We start from the raw sequence: 21,913 nt of genomic DNA, 5'->3' as shown, positions 1-21,913 counted from the left end.
ACTTATTTGAGTGTCAATCATGCTTCTATCGCTAAAATAATCAGGTTGTTTTGGTTGTGGCAACATTGCAGTTGAATTACCCAACATTTGAACAATAGTAAACATCTGTGGCCTGTCCTCTGCTCTTCCCTGAACACGTAAGAGACCTATTTGCAAGCATATCATGTGCAAATACCCAAATGGGTGAAGGAAGTGGAAGTAAAACCTTCACCTCCAAATCCCACAAATAGGAATAGTGAAGGAAAACTAATGCAATGTTTGGAAAAAAACTCCAATGAGGTGTTAATGGTAATAAAATAGTACTAAATAAGTTCTAATCACGGATTAAACATTGTAATGCAAGCAATCACCAAAATAGAAGCAATAGAGACAATAGAGAGAGAGATACAATATTTACGTGGTTCGGTAATGTACATACATTCATGGGCGGAACAATCTTCTTTACTTTGCAAATCCCTCACTTGCAAAGAGTTTAACAACTCTAATCACTCTCAATACAATAGTGGCTCAACCCTCTTAAATGTTCTCCCAACTACCAAGCCCTAAAAATACACTTTAGTATTTATAGGCAGGTTCGCATTCGAACGGCCTTGGGGGCGCGTTCGAATGCACCCAATATCAATATCGCAGAACCAAAGGGGCGTTCGAACGCAATAGGGGTTGTTCGAACGCCTGCATCACAGATTGCTCTTGGGTTGAATCCGCGTTCGAACACGGCTGTGCCGTTCGAACGCCTACATTACGCCCTCTGGTCTAAAATCCGCGTTCGAACACCCCTAGGGTCCGTTCGAACGCGCTGGCACAGAAATGCTGATACATGCTGAAATTTATTAAAAACTGAATTTGAGCTAATTTTTAATAATTCTCTACCTTGGCGAAGAACTCATAACTTCAGCAAATCACTCTCTACCATCCCAAAGTGACTTAATCCTCCAAAAGGTGCTCCGCCTGCAAATTCGCGTCCTACGACGCCAAACCAAAACTTGGTCAATAGTAAGTGACATTGATCAAATCTAAGTAGTGTTGGAATTTGATTTTGGTCACTAATTTTGTCAATATGTCCGTCAGATTATCAGCAGTTCCAATCTTGCAAAGTGAAATATCATTTTCTTCTAAAATTTCTCTCATAAAATGAAAACGGACATCTATGTGCTTCGTCCTTGTGTGATGAACTTGATTCTTAGCCAAACAAATTACACTTTGGCTATCACGGTATACCTCCACCTTCTCTTGGTATACACCTAAGTCATCCGTCAGACCAATCGATCAAATGACCTCCTTTATAGCCTCTATCACTGCTATGTACTCAGCCTCTGTGGTAGATAGAGCAACAGTCGACTGTAAGGTATACCTACAACACACCGGCGGCCCTCTAGCAAGTGTGAAAATATATCTCGCAGTGAATCTATGTTTATCCAAATCACCTGCATAATCCGAATCCACGTATCCAGTAAGATGTAGACCAAGTCTATAATCTTTCACAAACTTTAGTCCAACTCCCACAATACCATTGATATATCTCAGAATTCATTTCACAGCGNTGCCAATGCCCTTTTTCTAGAGTATGCATATATCTACTAACAATATTGGTGGCTTGTGAAATATCTAGCCTAGTGCACACCATTGTATACATCAGGCTTCCAATTACACTTGCATATGGTACCTTGGACATAGACTCTTTCTCGGCATCTAAACTGGATGACATAGCTGCATTGAGCCTAAAATAAGTTTCCAACAGTATACTCACTGATTTTGTTTTGCTATCAACCCCAAACCGTTGTAATACCTTCTTCAAATATTGCTCCTGAGTTAAGCATACTGTCTCCCTTTTTCTATCTCTTCCAAGCTCCATGCCAAGTATCTTTCTTGCTTCTCCTACATCCTTCATTTTAAATTCCTTATTCAATTGGAACTTTAATTTATCAATCTCCACCTTGCTCTTATATGCTATCAACATACATCAACATATATGCCAGGCAGTTACTAAACTAGTGGGATCATTACTATTATTAGTAGACTCTCGCACAACAAAATTTCCATTCTCCAAGATCTGCGCTACCGCGCTCGTTAGGCCCGACGAGCCGGACCACTAGATGATGGACGAATTCTTGTTAGTTATGACTAGATTGCCGGCAGCGGTCACCAACAAGCTTGATGTTGGATCGGAGATCGGATTCCGGCGGTTTGCGACCCACACGACCGTCTGGTTCGGGATCTTGTTGTACCATATGCCGACGTAGCGGTTGATCGAGTCTAGAGGGCTGAAGAAGCCTAACGCGAAGCTGCCGTTGGCGGAGACGAGCGTCTCGCCATCGGCAAGGGGTTGCCGAGGGGTTAGGGTGTCGCCACCAATGGAGGGAGAGAAGAAGAAGGTTGAGGGGAGGAAGAGGAAGAGGAAGAGGAAGAATGCAGCTGCTGTGAGAGCTTGCATTGTTTTCTCCTCTCAAATCAATGACTTCGCGTCAACTAAGGGAGCCAAACCATATAATCAAGTTCTAAGTCATAACGTAGTCTAGTGATTGTATCAACTGATTACTCCATAAACAGTAAAAAGTAAAAGGTCAGCAAAGTCAACAACGTAATGTAAAACTTTGTTTTGCGCTCATACGACTTTGCACGTGAATCTCGACTGCCGAGTCAATACGTTGTGAAGCAACGGACATGTTGGGGGCAAAGGGAATAAGCCTAAATATGTTTTATTAGTTGCTAGAAATTATGTTATTAAGATCTTGTCAGGTCTATCATGACCAACGCACAAATGTTTGCATTATTTATAGAATTACATTTTGTTTGTTAGCTCGGACAGCACAAAGAGCTAAAGGGCAATTTAATGTCGTAATGTTCAGTCGTTCACTTGTTCTAAAGAGCTCAAGAGTAGTCCCATGGATGTCAATCTTTAAATATCCAGTTGAATCAGTAAGCGGGTTGTCTCTATTGGCAACCCAAATGAGATCCTCTTATACCATATCCCCAAGTATCTCTTCTGTGAACTTCCAGGGCTAAAGAAGCCTAACTCGAAGTTTCCACTAGCTGAGACGAGAGTTTGGCCATACTAAGTGAAGTATTTAGAGTGATGGCATCTTCTGCAATGGAAGAAGGCAAGAGACTTGCAAGGAAGAGAAGAGCCATGGTCAATCTCTTCATGGCGTCCAGTTTCTTGTTTCTTAGAACTAAAGCCATGGTCGATTGAGTGGATTTATTGAACTCTTCCAATAACATAAGATATTTAAAGGCAAGCTTTACTTTTCAACTTCTTATGGTCTTTCAAGAAAATAATGGTTTTGTTTTATTTTTTGAGCGCCAATGTAGATTTGATTTGAGAAACTGAAAGTTGGTAAATGGAAAACGTAACAGAATATCTAATATTTTCATAAATTCTTCTATTGTTTGTAACTGGAAACATGTCAGTTTCAGAAAGATTGTGATTGATGGGTGAGACTAATGAGTCTTTCTAGAGGCCAATTTGATTGGCGAAGATAGCAATAGTCTAACCAAAACAGTAGATCGAATCCTAACTCGGTTGTCTTCATATAATTAATGGACTAACAGAAGCATAATGATGCAACATCTAGAAATAATGTTCTCATTTGATTAAGAACAAAGAAGAAATGTGAAAAAGAAGAAAGAAGAGGCTTCAAACACTGATGACATCATTAGTGCTAAAGGTTTCTTTTAATACTTTAATAGTGCTAAAGGTTTCCTTTTACTACTTTAATAGTGCTAAAGGTTTCCTTTTAATACTTTAATAGTGCTAAACTTTGAAAGATTGATTATACCTTTGTTAGGTCTTGATGTAAAAGTTCTGAAACAAACGCCTGATAGGATTTTCACTGTGATGGCACCATATGATTATGAACATACGAATCTAGTTTCTTATTATTGTGATATTACTATATATTCTTCAAGGAAACTTCTTTCTCTCCCAATCTGACTCGAAAGAAAATATCAAATCAATTTTACAGTAAATCAAGTACAATTAAGAATTTTGTGCACACTCTGTTACAAGAGCTCCAAAAAGATTGCATATTTATCCTTATCTACCTTCTATCATAGTTACAGTTACATTGTTTGCACTATAGCTGTGAGATAATTCTGTATCACTAGTGTTCCTCCCCGTGCCGAAACCAGGTTCACTTGGTTCTGGCAAGGATGCATTCTCACTAGCTAGCATCATAGTTACAGCAGACATAATTGGTCTCTGTCTAGGTTGTTCCTGGACACATAGCAAACCTATTTGTATACATCTCAGCACTTCAGGAATGTCATATGAGCTACCAACTGATACATCTACGAATTCCAAGCTCTTTCCTTCCTTCCACAATCTCCAAGCCTGCAACAGAGACCATTGTGGCCTTTAATACACTAGGGCCGATTATATAAAAAAAAAGAGGCAATTTGAATGTTAATATTATCATACTAACATATCTGAGGAGATTTAGATCGAGGTCCGTATGATAAAATCCTCTGTTCCTCTTGCCACTGACAATTTCTAATACTAAGACTCCAAAACTAAATACATCAGATTTCATGGAAAAGATGCCATCCATCGCATACTCGGGAGACATATATCCACTGCAGCCACCAGGACAAAAGATATACATAAGAATTTGCCAATGAACATGAATTGAAAACAAAACTTTCGAGTGATACTTACTAGGTTCCTACAACTTTCCTAGTGTATGCATCAGTCTGATCACCTCCAAAAATTCTTGCGACACCAAAGTCTGAGATTTTGGCATTCATATCTCCATCCAGCAAGACGTTGCTTGCTTTTAGATCTCTGTGAATTATTCTGAATCTAGAGTCTTGATGAAGATATACTAGTCCACGTGCGATCCCCAAAATGATGGAGAAGCGCTTTTGCCAATTCAACAGCGCACGCTTTTCTTCATCTGCATAGCATATCAAAACATTAGAATAAGATTAGAAACTATATGCTGAATCATGAATTTCATACTACATGTAGTTTAAGAAATACTGGATTCAAGAAATTTATGAGCTAACCGAATATGAAGGTGTTTAAACTTCGGTTATGCATGTATTCATAGACAAGCATCTTTTCTTCTCCATGAATGCAGCAGCCCAACAGCCTAACGAGGTTCCTGTGCTGAAGCTTAGCAATCAATTTGACCTCATTCTTGAACTCTTCAACACCTTGGGTGGATCTCCTCGACAGCCTCTTCACTGCTACATCTTGCCCATCATCAAGCTTGCCCTGGCAATAATAAATAAAAAATAAATAATGTCAAAATTTTCAAAAACAAGTAATGTCATTATCTCAAAGACATCCATACTAACATTACCATATAAACAGGTCCAAATCCACCCTCCCCTAGCTTGTTATCTAATGCAAAATTGTTTGTCGCAGCCAATACTGTAGCTAGATCAAGCAACGGAAGTTCTAAATCTTTGTGTGTACTAATATCATCATCTGACAACTGTTCAAGTGTTGGACCACTATTTATCTGGTTCGTGACATTGAAAGAAGCATGTCTCTGAACAATGCGCGGGGGAAATGAGTTCATTTCTTTTCGCCGTTTCACCTTCTTCATCCAAATACAACAGCCAGCAAATCCCACTAGAAGCACAGCAGAGATCGTCGCAGTAATTATTATGATCTTCTTCTTGTCTGAATTCCCATTACCACTTGAGGATCTGCTTACAATAGCTGAAGCAAATGAGATTGATTAGTTCTTCAATCAATTCAGTCAACCTAACTATCTACTAAAAGAATTCATTAAACGATGTAGTTGGTCTGCTCTAATTGAAGAACTCTCTTATGGCTTGATGTAGATATGCTTCTGTTTTTATTTGTTTTTGAACTGTTCAGGATAAAGTGGTCTTCCACCTAACCTTTGCAATTATGTAATACAAGTGTGAAGAGGAGATTAAGTCATTGTGCAACTACTTGCAGAGCCCAACAGCATATAGGTAACAATATTCAACTACATATTTTATAAAATATTTTTTGATTAACAGCGGCATATATATATATATCCCCTCTGATAGCTAGCTGCCATCCAAACCCCAAAACAAACATCAATTAAAATACATCAATATATTAAATTGGCTACTCTCCTTAAGATCAATATAAAATATAGTTTGTCAAAGATTAACAAAGAAATAAACAGTTATACAAAATTGTCCACTGGTTAAAAGAAAAAAGGCTTACAACTTTGAACGGGTCAAAAGATTTATGGGCATTGCAAAACGCAGATATTTTCTTATTCATTTGGTGGCTTCCTTGCAAATATCTTCTGCTTTTCCAGGCGATGTGCCATTTGGTCCAAGGACTACTGCTCGAGTTTTTATCCACAAACTTATAGGAATTAAGTCGTACATGCAATCTTATATTTTCTTTACATGTTTACTTTTTCGGTTCTGTATATTTTCAAAAGAAAACTCTATCTCTTTCTACATATTATCTATTATGAGCTCATAGCTACGCAAGATGGTTTTACAAACATATATAGCAAGGAGAAACTTCGCATTGCCGCAATGTTTTTGCAGAGAAGAAAAAATTAAAATGAAATTAAATCCTAAACATGTCTTAAAAGGATTTAAAAAAAAAAAAAGAAATTGCAAGAAGATAAAGGGGTTCTTAGTTCTTACGCATATCTGAGGCCGCAAGGCGCACATAAAGAGTTTGCCCACCAGCATCAAACTGCCTCATATCGATCAGATCAGTAGCCCAAATGATGCAACCACTTTCCCCACCACTAATATTAGCACTTGCATAAGCCCTGCAAGAACAATTCATCAAACAACTCTGCCTACACTCATCGATTCCCATACTCATGTTAACTATAGCATTAATCGACTCTGGTGGCTTCACATTATCCATCTCTAAGAACTCATCTCCCTTGCAATCCAATTTAGTTTTTCTCACACACCCACCTGACGTAGCTCTTAGGTTCCAGTCTTGAGGAGATTTTGGATCAAATCCATGCACGCAACTGCACATAGGTGATGTATCCATATTGCAGATGCCAAACGGACCACAAGCCCCAAAACTGTCACACGGATCTTTGGGATCGGACCAGAACAAGCTCCAAGATTGAGTCGTATCGAACCATATAAATCGTTGCAGTGACCCCGTAGAGTTCATAACAAACCTTGAGATCATAGAGCTACTAACCTCATACGTGTAGTAGATTTCATCTTGGTTTGACACGAAGCTGAAGGTGAGGTTGTCAGTGGATTTGAGTTCAGGGACTCCGCTGAACTGAACCCCGTTCCACAGCCCGCTGGCGTAAGTCTTGGTCGACCACCGGTAGAGGAATAATTCCGGCGCGCCATGTGGATCCATCCTGAACGAGTACGCACCTTGTGAAGGATCATCAAAACTTAGCCATGAGTTGATGTACCTATCAAGACCAGTCTTCAAGTTCCACCCTAGTTTCATCCCGGATAACAAAGTATCCGTCGGATAGTCGAAACTTTGCCATGCAATTGCGTTGCTTGATCCATTCCTGAGAACAAAGTTTCCCGAGTCCAAGAGCTGAGCAACTGGGTTGGACAGGTAGGCCGAGCCGGAAGACCAGAATATATGCTCGAAGCGGTCGGTGACGACTAGGCTGCCGTTGTCAGCCATCTTAAGAATTCCGGTGGTGTTGGTAAGAGGGTTATTGCGGTTTGCGACCCAAACAACGGTCTGAGTTGGTATGTTATCATACCATATCCCCAAGTAAGTGTGGAGAGAATTGCCTGCAGGCTTGAAAAATCCAAGCGCAAACTTCCCCCCGGAGGAGACTAGTCTTTCGCCGTCAGCGGTGATCCGTGTGGTAAGAGTTATGGAATCACTAGCCACGGAGGGAGAGGAATGGATTGCGAAGGCGAGGGAGAGGAGGAGGAAGAGGAGATGGAGACTAGTCATGGACTCTATCGTTTCTCATGGCTTGTGCTCAAATGGACTCTGCGGTGGTTCATTTAAATGATCGAATACGATAGCCGATAGATAGGTAGCTTTGTATAAATTAATAAAGAAATTTATGAATAACATCAATAGCCAATAAGGACGCAGGTTTCAGGGAGACTACGCTAACTCGATGAAGGAAATTTTCTTTTGATTTGACTTCAAATTGGTGCGACAAATGAACAAGTTGCAACCCTCGTTTTTGAAGTAGATTGACTACCGAATTCCTCAGTTCATACTGTCTCTTTGACATCGACGCGGCAGAAGGAAGGCAAATGGGAATTGGGGCCTTCTCCCTTTCTAAATCGTCTATCAATCAATTCCTTCTCTATCATGCCATGGAACTTAAGACTAGTCATAACGGGGTAGGTTTGTCTGTCTCCATGATCTCCTAATGTTGGAGGCGTTCATATTTTATCAGGAAGCCAAGAAAATAAAAATTAAAGCATCTAGATTCTTCTCAAAGGATATAAAAAAAGAAAAAGAAAAAGAAAATAGATTTATCAACTAAACCGTGACCTAACTGCAAACTAAAATTCATGAAATATTACATCCATTGGGTCAGATATCATATGGCCCGCCCTAACCTCCAAAAGGTAGATGATGGTGGGTGGGCGTGGGGCTTCCTTAACCTAACTACTTAAGTACCTGGCCCAAGTGGATAATGCTTTTTAGCTTGAGCCACATAGGATGTGGTCCATGAACCGGCGGGCGGCGGCTACAGAATATAGTAGTGTAAAAGATTATTTCCAAGGTTATTGCTTTGAAGTAACTGACACCGTATAGTATATTAGTATTGAGATTCGACATAAAATTTCAAATTTAATCTATGTCTCTCAGTCTCAGAGCCAGGATAAAGTTTAAGTTAGAATTATTCACTCACACCAGGTTATCTAAACAATTTTGAGTCGGAGCGAATTTAATTTGAAAGCGGTGCAGAGCATTGTATACTCTGTACTCTATAATTAGGGACAAAACGCCATGCACGTCTGTGGCAGAAGCTTGAATTATTTTAGATACACGGTGAAGTTAATACTAAAAGAAATAGGTCGAAAAAATTCGATAAAATATCTCAGCATGCAATTAAGAGAAACCAGAAGATTTAACAAAGACTACACATAAAGTAAATCCAACAATATTGGTAATATAAAAGTGTACACTATATATACAAGAATATTCTTGGGGTCTTATCTTCCATGAAGCATTGTGATAGTAACATCATAGGTAGAAAAAGACTCAACCTTTCCCGCATCATCTGTACTACCATGAAATCTAAAAGTGGGTGGTTTAGGCGTTGGAAGAACAGAGGATAGACTGCTCAACATCAAGATTACATATGGGATGTCAGGTCGCTCGTTAACACGATCCTGCACACACAAGAGTGCAATGTGTATGGATCTTACTACTTGTTGAATCGGGCAAGATGATCTTATCGATGGATCTATCAGTTCCTCTGCTTTATCTTCTTTCCACAGTTGATATGCCTGAAGCAGAAGGTCATATATCAATGTTTATATATCAATGTTTTAAGCACAGATAGTGAGGTTAAAGTGGTTGCTTACATATCCTACAATGTTCGGACACTCCTCTATGTGATGAAAGCTGCTATTCCTCTTGCCTGAGATGATCTCCAAGATTAATATTCCGAAACTATAAACATCAGATTTCACTGAGAAAAGGCCTTCCATTGCGTATTCAGGTGACATATAGCCACTGCATTCCAATTCAAAAATCCACTTAGTGATTAGTTACCATGCTCTCAAAAAGCTTGATAAGAGGGAGAATTGTGATCCTTACTATGTTCCTACGACGCGGTTTGTGCTCACTTGATTTTGGTCGCGTCCAAAGATTCTTGCCATGCCAAAATCAGATATCTTCGGGTTCATTTCTTCGTCCAGCAAAATATTGCTAGCTTTAAGATCACGGTGAACTATGCGTAGCCTCGAATCTCTATGAAGATATAGGAGCCCTCGAGCGATCCCCTCTATAATGTTGAAACGCATCTTCCAATCTAGTGATGCTTGCTTGGTAGGATCTATGAAAACCAAATTAATTGCTCATTAAGCAAAATGAGAGAAATATAAATTAGGTAGATGATCATTGTGTAGCATTAAGGGCATACCAAAGAGGAAGGCATCCAAGCTCTTGTTAGGCAAGTACTCATAGATCAATATCTTCTCTTCTCCTTCAATGCAGCAGCCTATTAATCTGACTAGATTCCTGTGTTGCAACTTTGCAATTAATATGACTTCATTCTTGAACTCCTCTATGCCCTGACCAGAGCTCCTTGAAAGCCTTTTCACAGCTATCTCTTCCCCTCCAGGTAGTAGTCCCTGTAAAAGACAACCACCGTCCAGTGATTATTTGTATAATGATCTTATACATCTGAAAGATTAATATTTGACAGTTTTCAGATCGTTCACCTTGTACACGTGGCCAAATCCACCATGTCCAAGCTTATTTGAATCACTGAAATTACTAGTAGCCGTTGCTATGCTACCAAAAGTAAATAATGGCAGCTCAGAACCTTTTCCTTCATCCCTTTCTTCTCCATACTGACTTGGCCCGGAGAAGTCTATTTTGGCCTCAATTTGAGAACGATTACCAGAAAATAAGGATTCTTTCTTCCCACCATTTTGCAGCAAATCTGTTTTAATCCAATCACAAAATTTTAAATCAAATTTGCAGTCGAAATTAAAAAGTGTTCCATCATAATTTAACTCTCATTGATTAGGGTAGTGCTAAATCTTTACCTTTGATTTGTTTTCTGTACTTCCACCATAGAAAGCTGCAAGTTGCTAAGATAAAGACTACCACTATAGGCACTATTACAATCGGTATCCACACCTTGCTTTTGGAGCCTGCAATTAATGCATGGAAGAAAAAATTAGTTTCAGATCCTAAACAACTAAATTTGAAACAATAAAATAAGGAGAAAAAAAATAAATCACGCAACTAGATAATCTTTGACATCCTTAATAAGCTCAAGAAGCTGATCACAAAATTTCTCATCCGCAATCGATGACTTTCTTGAGGTTAAAAAGAAAAGGTCAACAAACAAAGGGAAAGTTTTAGTGTTCTTTTCATCTACTCAGAGAAATGGCCAAATTAAGCTTTGACATGCATCTTATATAACCATTTAGGATCGCTTTCAAGTGATGCACCCAGACAAGTAATTCTGACATAATTGGTATAATTAATCATGAACTGATTTGGACCCTATCTTGCATTGACATTTGAATTAAGACGGCACTGTATAACTAAAGAAAAAAAGCAATAACAAAGGAAGAAATTATTAGCCACTTGTAGTGATGGACGATGACTAGTATTCTATTCCTTTGTTGAATAGGAAAGGATGAGCAAGTCCATAGATACCATTACCTAGCACTTTTGGTAGCCATCCTTCTTGACCTTGTTAAACATGCTTCTGAGTTTTAAGTTATAACATTCTGCAACTAATACTTGGCTTTTAGAATAGGCTATAGACTTCACCGATTAGTTTATGTGATACACAAAAGGAGGAGTTGAACAACTAAATAATAAGAGATATTGAAATGTATGCAGCATTATAAAAGAAAGTGAAATCCAACAGCTGGAAAGTAGACGAATATTTAATCAGAAGGATTCCAACGCCACAACTAGCAAACCAGGAAAACGATAGATTTGCTATATAAAAAACTTACCCAACTCAGAAGCAGGAAGCTTGATGAACATATCATATTGCCCATCTGCAAGCTGGTAAATATCCATCAAATCATGCCCCCATGTGAAACACCCAAAGTTAGTATACGCATAAGCAGCACACGAACAATTGCCCAAGCAACTCCTCTCACATTCTTGACCATCATTAACAAGAGAAAGCCAATTTGAGAGGTCAGGAAGCTTCACACTTCCCAATTTAGTAAATCCATCTCCACTTAGATTGTTCTGGCAATCCAATGGAGTTCTCCTCACACACCCACCTGACCAATTCCCTGCACCCCACTCTCCAATTGATTTAGGCTCGAACCCTTTCAAGCAACTACATTTCGGTGTATCTGTGACACTGCACTTTGCATTAATCCCACAGTAGTTGTACATCTCACACTCATTAACAGGCTGCTCCCAAACAGTCGTCCATTCTCCAGTGTCCTCAATTAACATAGAACATTTCTCCACTCCGTTCGGTTCCAGCACGAACTTTTGAATGGAGTTGTTATAAGTGCTGTACGTGTAGTACATAAACCCTTGTCTCACTATATCATTCATTAACTTGAATCCATACGAGTTGAGTGGCCTGTAAATAATACCTGTAAAGCCTTGCCCGTTGTATTGCCCGGATCTCCACAATAGTTTTGATCCAAACTCCCATATAAAGATCTGAGCAGAGCCGAGAGGGTCGAGGCCGAGCGTGTAATTCCCCGGCGAGGGGTCGTCGGGATTCTTCCATGAGGTGAAAAGAGTACGTATGCCTTTCTTGACATCAAGTCTAATCGTCATACCTGGAAGGAATGTGTCAGTTGGGTGATCAAAGCTCTCCCACGTCGTTGTTCCATCCCCTGCCCGGAGAGCAAGATTGCCCAAATCTGATAGATGCATGCTATAATTGCTTGACGCCTCGGTCGACGATGTAACAGTAGACCAAACAACGTTACCTTTTCCGTCCGTGAGTACTAGATTTCCTGTGGCGTTAACGGTGAGACTCCCGGAGGAATCCACGACCGGGTTCTCGCGGTTCGCGACCCAGACAACCGATTGCGTCGAGGTGTTGCGATGCCATATGCCCACGTAGCGGTACACCGATTTCCCCGGCCGAAAGAATCCGAGCTCGAATGTCCCGCCGGCTGACACGAGCATTTGGCCATCACGGAGGGGTTGGTCCTGTGGTAAGATGTCGCTGGCATGAGAAAGGAAGGAGAGAGAGGTGGAGAAGATGAGGAGAGAGGAGAGGACGAGGCTTGGATTGCTAATTAGGTGAAGAGCCATTCTTATTTCTTAGAGCTTGGATCGGGCGTCTAATGGAATTGCAACAAGTTGGTCTATGCGCTAGATGACGATTAATTCAAAAAGAATTTGAAGATCATGTGCTTAGGAAAAAAGAAAGGGGAGGGGGGCATGCCTGCCTGCCTGTTGACGGTATAATAAGACTAATAAACCCATCCACTTGGGGTCCTACTTGGTTCCAAATCCTCCATTCCATGTAGGCTGTAACTATATATTGCAAGAATTTTCTTGCAAATACAAATTGAATAAGGTGCAATTGTAACTAGAGTTGATTAGTTGTATGTTTCTATAACAGGATTACCTTAATTATATAAGTGCATGTATTTTATATATTGGGAAATGCTAATTAATAACTAACGTGGCAAACCTCAATCCTATAGCCTACGGTCTTTAAATTATATTGAAAAGTAATCTTAGTTTTGACCGTATTTATGTCTTGCACGTGTTGTTTACTGGTCAATTTTTTGCATCCAGTTTGACTGCACAAGTGCTTGTGGGTCAAAGTGTATCAACCGAGAAAATTAGGTCTGCGAAGGTTCTTCACACTAATTTGATATTGTGAAAATGTTGCTTTCGATCTGTGAAACTATATAGGTAAAACACAATGGGTACTAATATGATAGAATAGAATAAACGTTCTTTTCATACTTTCCTAGTTCTCTCTTTCGTCAATATTCTTTAATATGCTATTTGTACAAGTAATTGGCATCAGCTGAATGAAAGCCGTAGAAATATTTCTTATCTTATATATTGCCATCTCTATCCCTCCTACGAACATTAAGATCGATTAGTCATTAAAAATATTTATTATTCACTAACAAACCTTTTTTATGGGGGTCATATGAGATGTCTCTGTATACTTTTCTTAAAGAAAATTTGTAAACTAATCATATCATGAAACAATTATAGTTTGATATAAGAGAAGTAAAAGAAAATAAAATAAGAACGCGAAGAACAAGCTCCTCACTTGGTTGTATTACAAACCTTTCAATAATAAAATTAAAATATTATACATCAAGAACAAAGCACTCAAGCATAATAATAATAATAATAAAAAGATAGAGCAATGCTCTTAAAACAAGCCTCTCACCTACCCAACTGTGATTTAGCAACACGAGTCTTGAAAAATAAAACTCTCAACATAGGACCAAGCCTAGATAGAGAATACATCCACATTCTCCAACAGTTAGATGAAAATCTAAAGAACTAGGACGACAGTGGCAAAGCAAGAATGAGGTGGGGCGGAGGCGAGTTAGGCTAGCGCGACTTCAACTTGCGCTAGTGGGTCGTGACATTGGTAGACGAGATCAACAGCAATCAATAACCGGTGCAAACAAAAGAGATACAAAAATAGGGCGGACAAGATCCTAGCAACCGGTGCAAATGGCGGCTAGGCGGTAGGACGGGGAGGGATCTGAGGCAGGATCCACTGCCCTCAGCGCTGGGCCCCAAAGTGGGAGACGCAAAAATCTGAGGAGGGGATGGCGACAAGATGGATGACAACGACACCGACAATTGTGGAGAGGTGAAGGACGGTTAGAGAGAAAGAGATACCAAAAGAGGGTGGAAAAAAGAAATGGGAGAATATAAAATAAATAGTCGGAGATGACGAAAAAACTCTCGTTGAAAGGGAAAAACTCTGAATCATAGTAGAGCATTGCTAGGCCCAGCCGAAAAACTCCTCTTTTCCACCTAGCCAAAGGGCTAGAGAAGGGGGAGAATAAAAATGATGGTCGGCGGAAGAAAACTTCCTCGAGGGAGGTGACAATTTTTTGGCTAAAGAAATAAAATGAGGAAGAAAATTGTCAAACCCTAACAAAGAGCTAATCTATGAGATGTCTCTATTACTATAGGTTTAGTAGTCCTAATTGGAGTTGATTAATATGATCAAGCGGAAACTGCAATTAGTAGTAGTTGGTGGGTCGGTTGGTAAAATTATTTGTGGTGTTTAAAAAGCCACACCCCTTTCCCATGAAAAATACGTTCTAATACGTTATTGGTTGAGGGTAAAGAAACGTGGATCCCAACGACTTTAGTATTTTTCACTAGGTTCACATTGTCTAATTCATACCTACTAAGTGGATGATCAAGAAGTAGATCGATCACCGTTAGAGATTCCAACATCATCATGTGCATCAATAGGTCCCACCCAAATGATTTTTTTAATTAACTATTTGGATTAATGAAGGGATCAAATATCCATTCTTTTTTAATTGTATAACGAGATTAGGAGCCCAATCACAAAACAACTTAAAATCAGGAGCCCAAGTCCTATGCATAAATTACTGTGGATCAAATCAAAGGAAAATTGATAGATTATATGAAAGATTTAACTATTATCGCATACAGTTGTTATGCTACACTTCGATCCCTGCAGCTAGTTAGAAGTAGGGATCCAAAGAGTAATGCACATGCAGAACAGCAGAAGCATGCAAAGCGAGTACATCATAAGAAGTTTCCCTATTTTGGAGGACCCATACATATGCATTGAGGAGCCTTCCTCACTATTCACAGCTTCCATACGTCTCCGGCCGATTTCATCAAGGAGCAAGAACTCCTCTACTTCACCCATACTTTGTTTAGAATCCAAAGAAGGAAGCCTTCCAAAGATCCAGAGCTTGATTAAAAAGTGTAAAGCCATGCATATATAGAGTTTGGACGATCGAGTACCCCATGCAGCTTCCAAGAAGCCAAACTATACAACCACCTTAAATTAAAGCTCGAACACACTCACCTGCACATAGGTTGGCATCTATGGAGACTCCTTCCAAGAACCTCTTCTCATCTTCCGCTCCTTCTTCAGCACCTCTTGCCTCTCCCCACCCATCTCCCACTCAACCAATCCAAGAAATCGCGCCGACCGGCATCGCGGAGGATTTGTTGTTAGGTTTCGAAGACTTTCTCCCTTCGATGGCGGAGAAGCTCGGGGCCGAGGGGCTCGTCGAAGAGCTCTGCAAGGGGTTTCAGCTGCTGATGGACTCGAGGACTGGTTTGATTACGCTTGAGAGCTTGAAGAGGAATGCGGCGAGGCTCGGGCTTGAAGGGTTGGGAGATGATGAGCTCTTGGGGATGATAACCGAGGGAGACTTGGATGGTGATGGGGCTCTTGACCAAATGGAGTTCTGCGTCCTTATGGTTAGGCTGAGTCCGGAGTTAATGCAAGGATCTCAGAAAATGTTTGAAGAGGTTCTTTGGATGTAGCTGTGTTATGCTGTGCTCCAGCACTACATCATGTTTCATTGGTTTAGTTCTCTCATTTATAAGCCTTTGAAACTATTACCTCTTTTAGTTTCATGAATGGATGGCTAATTTTTATTGCTAATTAAACACTTTCTTGGAGTTACAATGCTAAATAGAACAGTAAATTATTCTCTTAGATTAGTATAATAAGCTCTCCGAAATAATATATAAAATATAATAGTGAAAAGTGATGCATACTTAGGAAGGAGTATGAATTTATAATTAGCTTGGTTCAATATCTTATCCCATCATATTGACAAATCTAAAATGTAGAGGGTCCAATCCTCAGATCCTTGGATCTAGTAATACTTGTTGTAATCCACCTACAATCACTGAAATCAATTAAAACATCTTCTAATGTGATGATTACAGCTGGATTAATATGAATTCGATCGAATCTAGAAATGACAAGATTGAATAAATTGGGACACAGATATCTAGGAATCGGTATCAGATCAGAACCTTGTCAGTAGTAGCTTACGATTTTCTTTTATGATCAAATCCTTACACTAGTTTTTAATTCATAATTGAAATAGTAATCTTGATTATAATACAGATTTACATCCATTTATTTAGAGATAAACGGACTAAGTTGTGAACAATGTTATTGTTATAACTACTCGTGAAATAAATATTAAGAGAACGAAAAAAAAAAAAGATAAACCGTGAGAGATTTTTGCACATGCATCCTTATCTATTTTCAATCTAATGGATGGCCCCATGGAAATGCATTTAAGAGTTTTTCCCTAGTTTTTTTTTTTATTTCTGACAAGCTGTAGGCTGTAAATTTTATTAGCATCCAAATTAAGGATTGTTGTGCCGACACATACCGCATCACTTATAGGTAATGCTACAAGTGTAAGGGCTACTTCCACCGTCGGCTCCATGCAAGAGAGAAAAAGAGGATAGAGGGAGAGGGAGAGGGAGACTATTTATAGTGTCGCCCTTATATTGCCATAGTCGTTACACTCACTCTCACTCTCGTCGCTCACTATTGTGCTCAATATCTTTTGCTTGTGTGCCCTAATAATAAGGAGGAAGAAGTGACGAGAAAGAAAATAATGAAAACAAGTCAAAATTAAAAGTATTCGCAAAGCAAACCTCACTTAAGCAATGGATGAGTGAAGGAGATCGTGCATGACGATAACAACTTCGTTGATGCTTTCCACCATTAATTCCCTCTAGGAACCTCTTCATATCGATGGATCAAAACTAGGAGGTGAGAGGAGGGTTATCGTATAGCACCCCTCATGCCATGTGCTGGTAATGCAGCGGCATGCTTCATGCTGATCAATATGACAATCATTAATCCTAATTATAATAAGAGGATAAATAAAAGAGGAAATAGAACGATAACTTTTTTATTATAAGCCTCACACAGAAGTTAAGCAAAACCATAAATAAAGCAAAACATCAAACTCGAGGGCACCAAGAAAATATTGATAAATAATAACTCAACCATAGCGTTAGGCTCCTTGTTGCACAACCCATATCTATTGTCGAGCAAAGCTTCTTTGGTTGAGCCAAGAATCACAGTAAGGGAAGAGCTCTGCCTCTTCGAGCCTCGACCTTCCACAACGTCTTTAACGAGAGACTGCAAAAGGAGAATGAGTAAAGATGAGAGCTCAAGCTCTACACATAGCCGGAGATTTGAGGGGCTGTCCCTCATGGCAACACCGGAGAAGAACAAAATGAAAGGAGAAAGGCTTACAAGGAGACGATTAGTTTACATGGACTACAGCTTGGCTGTCACGCCCTAAATCGAAAATTGATGACAGTAAATCTCTAGGATAAAATTCAGAGAAAATACGAAAGCTCAAACGATAATCAGATCCTAAAAATAGGTTGACACAGCAAAAGTGTTACTTAACCTTTAGATCCTCACTAATCAACTTCTTAAACTCCTACAAAATAATAAATTCACATGAGCTAGACAACTAGCAAATAAGCCATTTTATTAAGAATATATCTAATGACAAATATCAACACATGATATATATATAGTAGCAAAAAATGGGTTATAATAATATATATAAACTGTCTTAGAAAATAAATAATTTTTTGGTCTTTCTTACTGAATTTTAAAATTCAATATATATAAATTGAATCATAAATCATTTATATGAAGTCATATTGAATAAATTAATATAATAAGAAATTGATCTCCGCTAAAAGTGTATTATCATAGAAACTAAATTATACAATTATTTTAATTTGATTAAATCAATATGAAAGGAAACGCTCTCCGCTAAAAGTGTACTATCATAAAAATTAAATTATAAATTATTTATAATATATCAATTTAAATAAATTAATATAATAAAAATTGATCTCTATTAAAAGTGTACTCACCAAAACTAATAAAATATCATATTGTCTCTTTAATGTGTACTCTAACACATAGCCACATCGCACTACTAGTTACCATCGGGATGACGGGTAGGACTTTTTTAGATAGTCGATCCGTCTAAAATAACAGTAGGTACTCTCCAACAATTCATGTATGTGTTAAATAAGATTGAAGTCACTAGGATGAATATTCAAAAAAAATTCTCTAATCCCGCCAAAGTCACTTGGTAGCAGGTCGCAACGTTATATTCCAAAAATCTTTTTCCTAAACTTATCTTCTTAAAAATAAATTGAGTTCCAAATCTTATTTTTATTGGTTCATTCTGAATTACATATATCAAATTCCTCTATCATAAGATTTTTCAATTTTTCTAAATACAATTTATGCATGAATTATTATAAATCCAAATACTAATATTTTCTCTAATATCAATCATTCTTAATAAGTTAGAAAACATGAATAAATACTAATCTAACATTTGATCTTATAAAGTTTCACATCTCAATAATAATTTTTTATTTATGATCATCTTCTCAAAGTCTTTCTTTTTATAAAGATCTATTACATTTTATTTATAAAAAGTAAAATATATTAGCATAAAAATTTCCTCTTTATTTTCTAAAAATAAAATATAACATTAAATATTTTTAGAAAGATGAAATTAGTTTAAATTAAAATATTTTCAATTTATATCGTATTTTATAGAAATAAAATAAATATTAATTGTTTAAAAATTCTAAATTCTTTTAAATTGAGATATTTTCAATTTATATCTTTATTTTGAAAATAAAATAAATATTAATTATTTTCATAAATCCAAAATATAAACATCATAATCTCTTTTTATACACAAAACATAGTAAATTTGAATATTTTTATAAAATACAAATAATATTGAAATCTATAACTCCTTAAAATAATAAATTTCTTAATTTTCAAATCATGTAGTGATATCATCGTATCATAATTTTTTTACAGAAAATTAGACATTATAAGAATAAATAAAAAAATACTTTTCAATTCATTAACTATATTTTAGAATAATAAAAAGTTAATAAAATATGAATAAAAAAATATTTCACAAATTTAATCGTACAAATTCCGATGCACTTCAATGATGTTTTCTCTTTCATTTCTTCTCTTTCCACTTTCCTCTCTATTTTCTCTTTGGTACTATTTCTCCCTTCTTCTTCTTCTTTTTTCTTTTTTTCTCTAATTTAGAGTATGAATTTTTGTTTCTCCTAATCTTAAAAAAATATAATAAGAGTTCTATTAGAATAGAGATTATAATATCTTAAAGATACACCTAAAAATTTAATTTAATTTAATTAATATTCTAAAACATAAGACATAAAATAAAAAAATTTCATTATCTAAATAATTATTTCTATTAATTTATGTTTCAAAATTCTTGACAAAAAACCACGCAACCAGGTAAGAGTATCATGCGGACATTCCATGTCACCAACAGGTATCAGATCATCGCCCCCATCACGTGGCTTTCCACGTCATCAACGACTTCATCGCAGACGGCGCTATGCAACAAAAACTGTGGCAGGAGAGAACAATAAGGCTAGAACATGGGTGGTGATATGCAAAAAGAGAACCCCCCTTTTCTTATTTAGGAATCGCAGTTCCTATCTGGTGTAGTTTGGTGGAAACACCACCCACCACGGAGTCGGAGAGTGATCAGATCGCAGCAGGTAGAGAGATAGACTGGAGAGAGAGAGAGAGAGAGAGAGAGAGAGAGAGAGAGAGAGAGAGAGAGAGAGAGAGAGAGAGAGAGAGAGAGAGAGAGAGAGAGAGAGAGAGAGAGAGATGAAGGGTTGTGACCTGTGCAACGGCGTAGCTACTATGTACTGCGAATCGGACGAGGCGTTCCTGTGCTGGGAGTGCGACGGCAGGGTCCATTCTGCAAATTTCCTTGTCGCCCGCCATTGCCGCACCCTCCTCTGCCGCTCCTGCCACTCCCCAACCCCATGGCGCGCCTCCGGGGCTCACCTCGCACCCACCGCCTCCGTATGTGACCAATGCTTCGATAAAGAGGAGGGAGGAGGAGAAGACTATACCGTAGAGAAGAAGGAAGAAGAAGATGACGACGATGGCGAGATCCAGGTAGTTCCGTGGTCGAGTTCTTGCGGGGAAGAGCAGGGACCGAGAAGGATTTGTGATGGATTCTTGAAACGGATGCGGGAGACTGCAGATCTCCATTCGCAGGTAGGCAATTGATCCATCTGACTTCGTTCGCCCTTCTCCCGTATCTTTATTCTCGCCCTAATTTTGATGGATTCTCTTTCTTTCTGCCTGTGATCGGACGGTCAGGATCTGCCTTCTTCCTCGTCGGCTTCGGATCCGCCTCGTTCCGCTGCGGAGGACGAGGCCACGTCAGTCTCCGACTCGTTCCGCACATCCATGGACCGGAAGACCTCGGATTCCGCCGCCGTTCGTCGTATAAGCAATCATGTAGACGAAGATCTCGCGGCCTCGAGCTCGCACGACCCTCCAATCTAATTGCGTCCTCGTCACTCTAATTTTACAGAAATAATTTGTATTTGTTAATGTTGCTATTAGGGAAATTTGCCGAAGGACGTAAAATTCAAGATGTTATGCGTGGGATGGGAGGAGTGTGTATCCATCCGTGTCAGGCAAGAGGTCATGGTCATGGTCATCATGGTCATGGGTTTAAGCATTTGGAAGTGCAATTTTTTTCAGAAGAAATTAAGTTAGATTAGGCTTCTGTGCACATGTGTATCAAGGTCGGCTTGTTTGCATGTATAATTATGATTAGCTTACTGCTCTCTATCATTCAAAAAAAATTGTGGTTCAAATCTTATAATTTCTCTGTTTTTAAATCGCACCTTGTCCTTCTATGTAAAATAAGAAAATCTAATAGGGTGTTTTTTTTTTGTATACTTGCGCCTCCTTTGCTTCATGCATAATATTTTTTTTATAAAAAATTTAATATGCACTCTTAAATATAAATAGATTTTATTTATATTTTCTAATTTAATTATAAAATATAATAATTATTTTGAATAAGTATATTAATTGTAATAAAAATCTTGCTTAGAAAATATTTATAATATTTTATCCCATATTTTTAATCTGTGATAAAATTTTATACATAACTTATTTTATAGATAGTTTAACTAAGATATATATAACTGAGTATTTAATTATAAAATATAAAGATTTAATTTATTGAATAAGTGTTTTTTTATACATGAACCAAAAGCATGGTGTGCATCGTAAATAGCACAGATGCAAGATTCAAATCACATATATTTTGAAATATGGGGTGTTAAATGCAAATTTCTTTATTAGTATCCACGCGGAGGCGTGGCAAGAGTAACGTAACGATTCGTCTTGCTTCAAGAGTGGTTAGCAAATAGCAACAGCTGGAAAAGACAAGGGAAGACAATTTG

The 21,913-nt window shown here is 38.1% G+C and overlaps 2 protein-coding genes and 1 long non-coding RNA gene across 7 annotated transcripts; 1 reads left to right on the top strand and 2 right to left on the bottom strand.

Moving 5' to 3' along the window:
* Nucleotides 1–3,928: 3,928 nt before the first annotated feature.
* Nucleotides 3,929–12,985, bottom strand: LOC140783881 (receptor-like serine/threonine-protein kinase SD1-7). Of its 5 annotated transcripts, none has more exons than XM_073130980.1 (7): nt 11,599–12,951; nt 10,669–10,776; nt 10,339–10,562; nt 10,038–10,248; nt 9,713–9,950; nt 4,422–4,572; nt 3,929–4,330 (listed from the first exon to the last, which is right to left on the bottom strand). In XM_073130980.1, the coding sequence occupies exons 1-7, from the start codon at nt 12,878–12,880 to the stop codon at nt 4,034–4,036; spliced, it is 2,511 nt and encodes an 836-aa protein (XP_072987081.1). In that variant the 5' UTR covers nt 12,881–12,951; the 3' UTR covers nt 3,929–4,033. The 5 variants fall into 5 exon arrangements, with proteins under 5 accessions (XP_072987081.1, XP_072987080.1, XP_072987079.1 ...); XM_073130979.1 differs by lacking the exons at nt 9,713–9,950; nt 10,038–10,248; nt 10,339–10,562; nt 10,669–10,776; nt 11,599–12,951 and adding exons at nt 4,655–4,892; nt 5,005–5,215; nt 5,304–5,668; nt 6,613–6,743; nt 7,139–7,299; XM_073130978.1 differs by lacking the exons at nt 9,713–9,950; nt 10,038–10,248; nt 10,339–10,562; nt 10,669–10,776; nt 11,599–12,951 and adding exons at nt 4,655–4,892; nt 5,005–5,215; nt 5,304–5,668; nt 6,613–6,743; nt 6,898–7,036.
* Nucleotides 12,986–15,652: 2,667 nt separating this feature from the next.
* Nucleotides 15,653–16,099, top strand: LOC140783442 (calcium-binding protein PBP1-like). Its single transcript, XM_073130332.1, has one exon. It carries the CDS (start codon nt 15,653–15,655, stop codon nt 16,097–16,099), a length of 447 nt encoding a protein of 148 aa, XP_072986433.1.
* A 1,372-nt stretch (nt 16,100–17,471) lies between these two features.
* On the bottom strand, nt 17,472–21,392 carry LOC140784477 (uncharacterized). Its single transcript, XR_012108272.1, has 2 exons — nt 20,322–21,392; nt 17,472–17,732 (listed from the first exon to the last, which is right to left on the bottom strand). It is a non-coding gene; the product is annotated as an uncharacterized lncRNA (long non-coding RNA).
* Nucleotides 21,393–21,913: the final 521 nt, after the last annotated feature.

The sequence above is a fragment of the Typha latifolia genome, chromosome 3 (genome assembly GCF_019914945.1).
Source record: "Typha latifolia isolate L0001 chromosome 3, TyphaL0001v2, whole genome shotgun sequence".
Taxonomy (NCBI): Eukaryota; Viridiplantae; Streptophyta; class Magnoliopsida; order Poales; family Typhaceae; genus Typha; species Typha latifolia.
The sequence above is the reverse complement of the archived record's forward strand: the minus strand, read 5'-3'. Positions and strand labels throughout refer to the sequence as shown.

Bases quoted from the DNA above. Each gene is read 5' to 3' on its own strand.
- LOC140783881 (XM_073130976.1), bottom strand. From the start codon at position 7,876: ATGACTAGTCTCCATCTCCTCTTCCTCCTCCTCTCCCTCGCCTTCGCA. The intron at 5,669-6,612 runs GTAAGAACTAAG...CATTTGCTTCAG, and splicing joins CCTTGCGGCCTCAGATATGC to CTATTGTAAGCAGATCCTCA. The intron at 4,573-4,654 runs GTAAGTATCACT...TGGTGGCTGCAG, and splicing joins AGGAAAGTTGTAGGAACCTA to TGGATATATGTCTCCCGAGT.
- LOC140783442 (XM_073130332.1), top strand. From the start codon at position 15,653: ATGGAGACTCCTTCCAAGAACCTCTTCTCATCTTCCGCTCCTTCTTCA.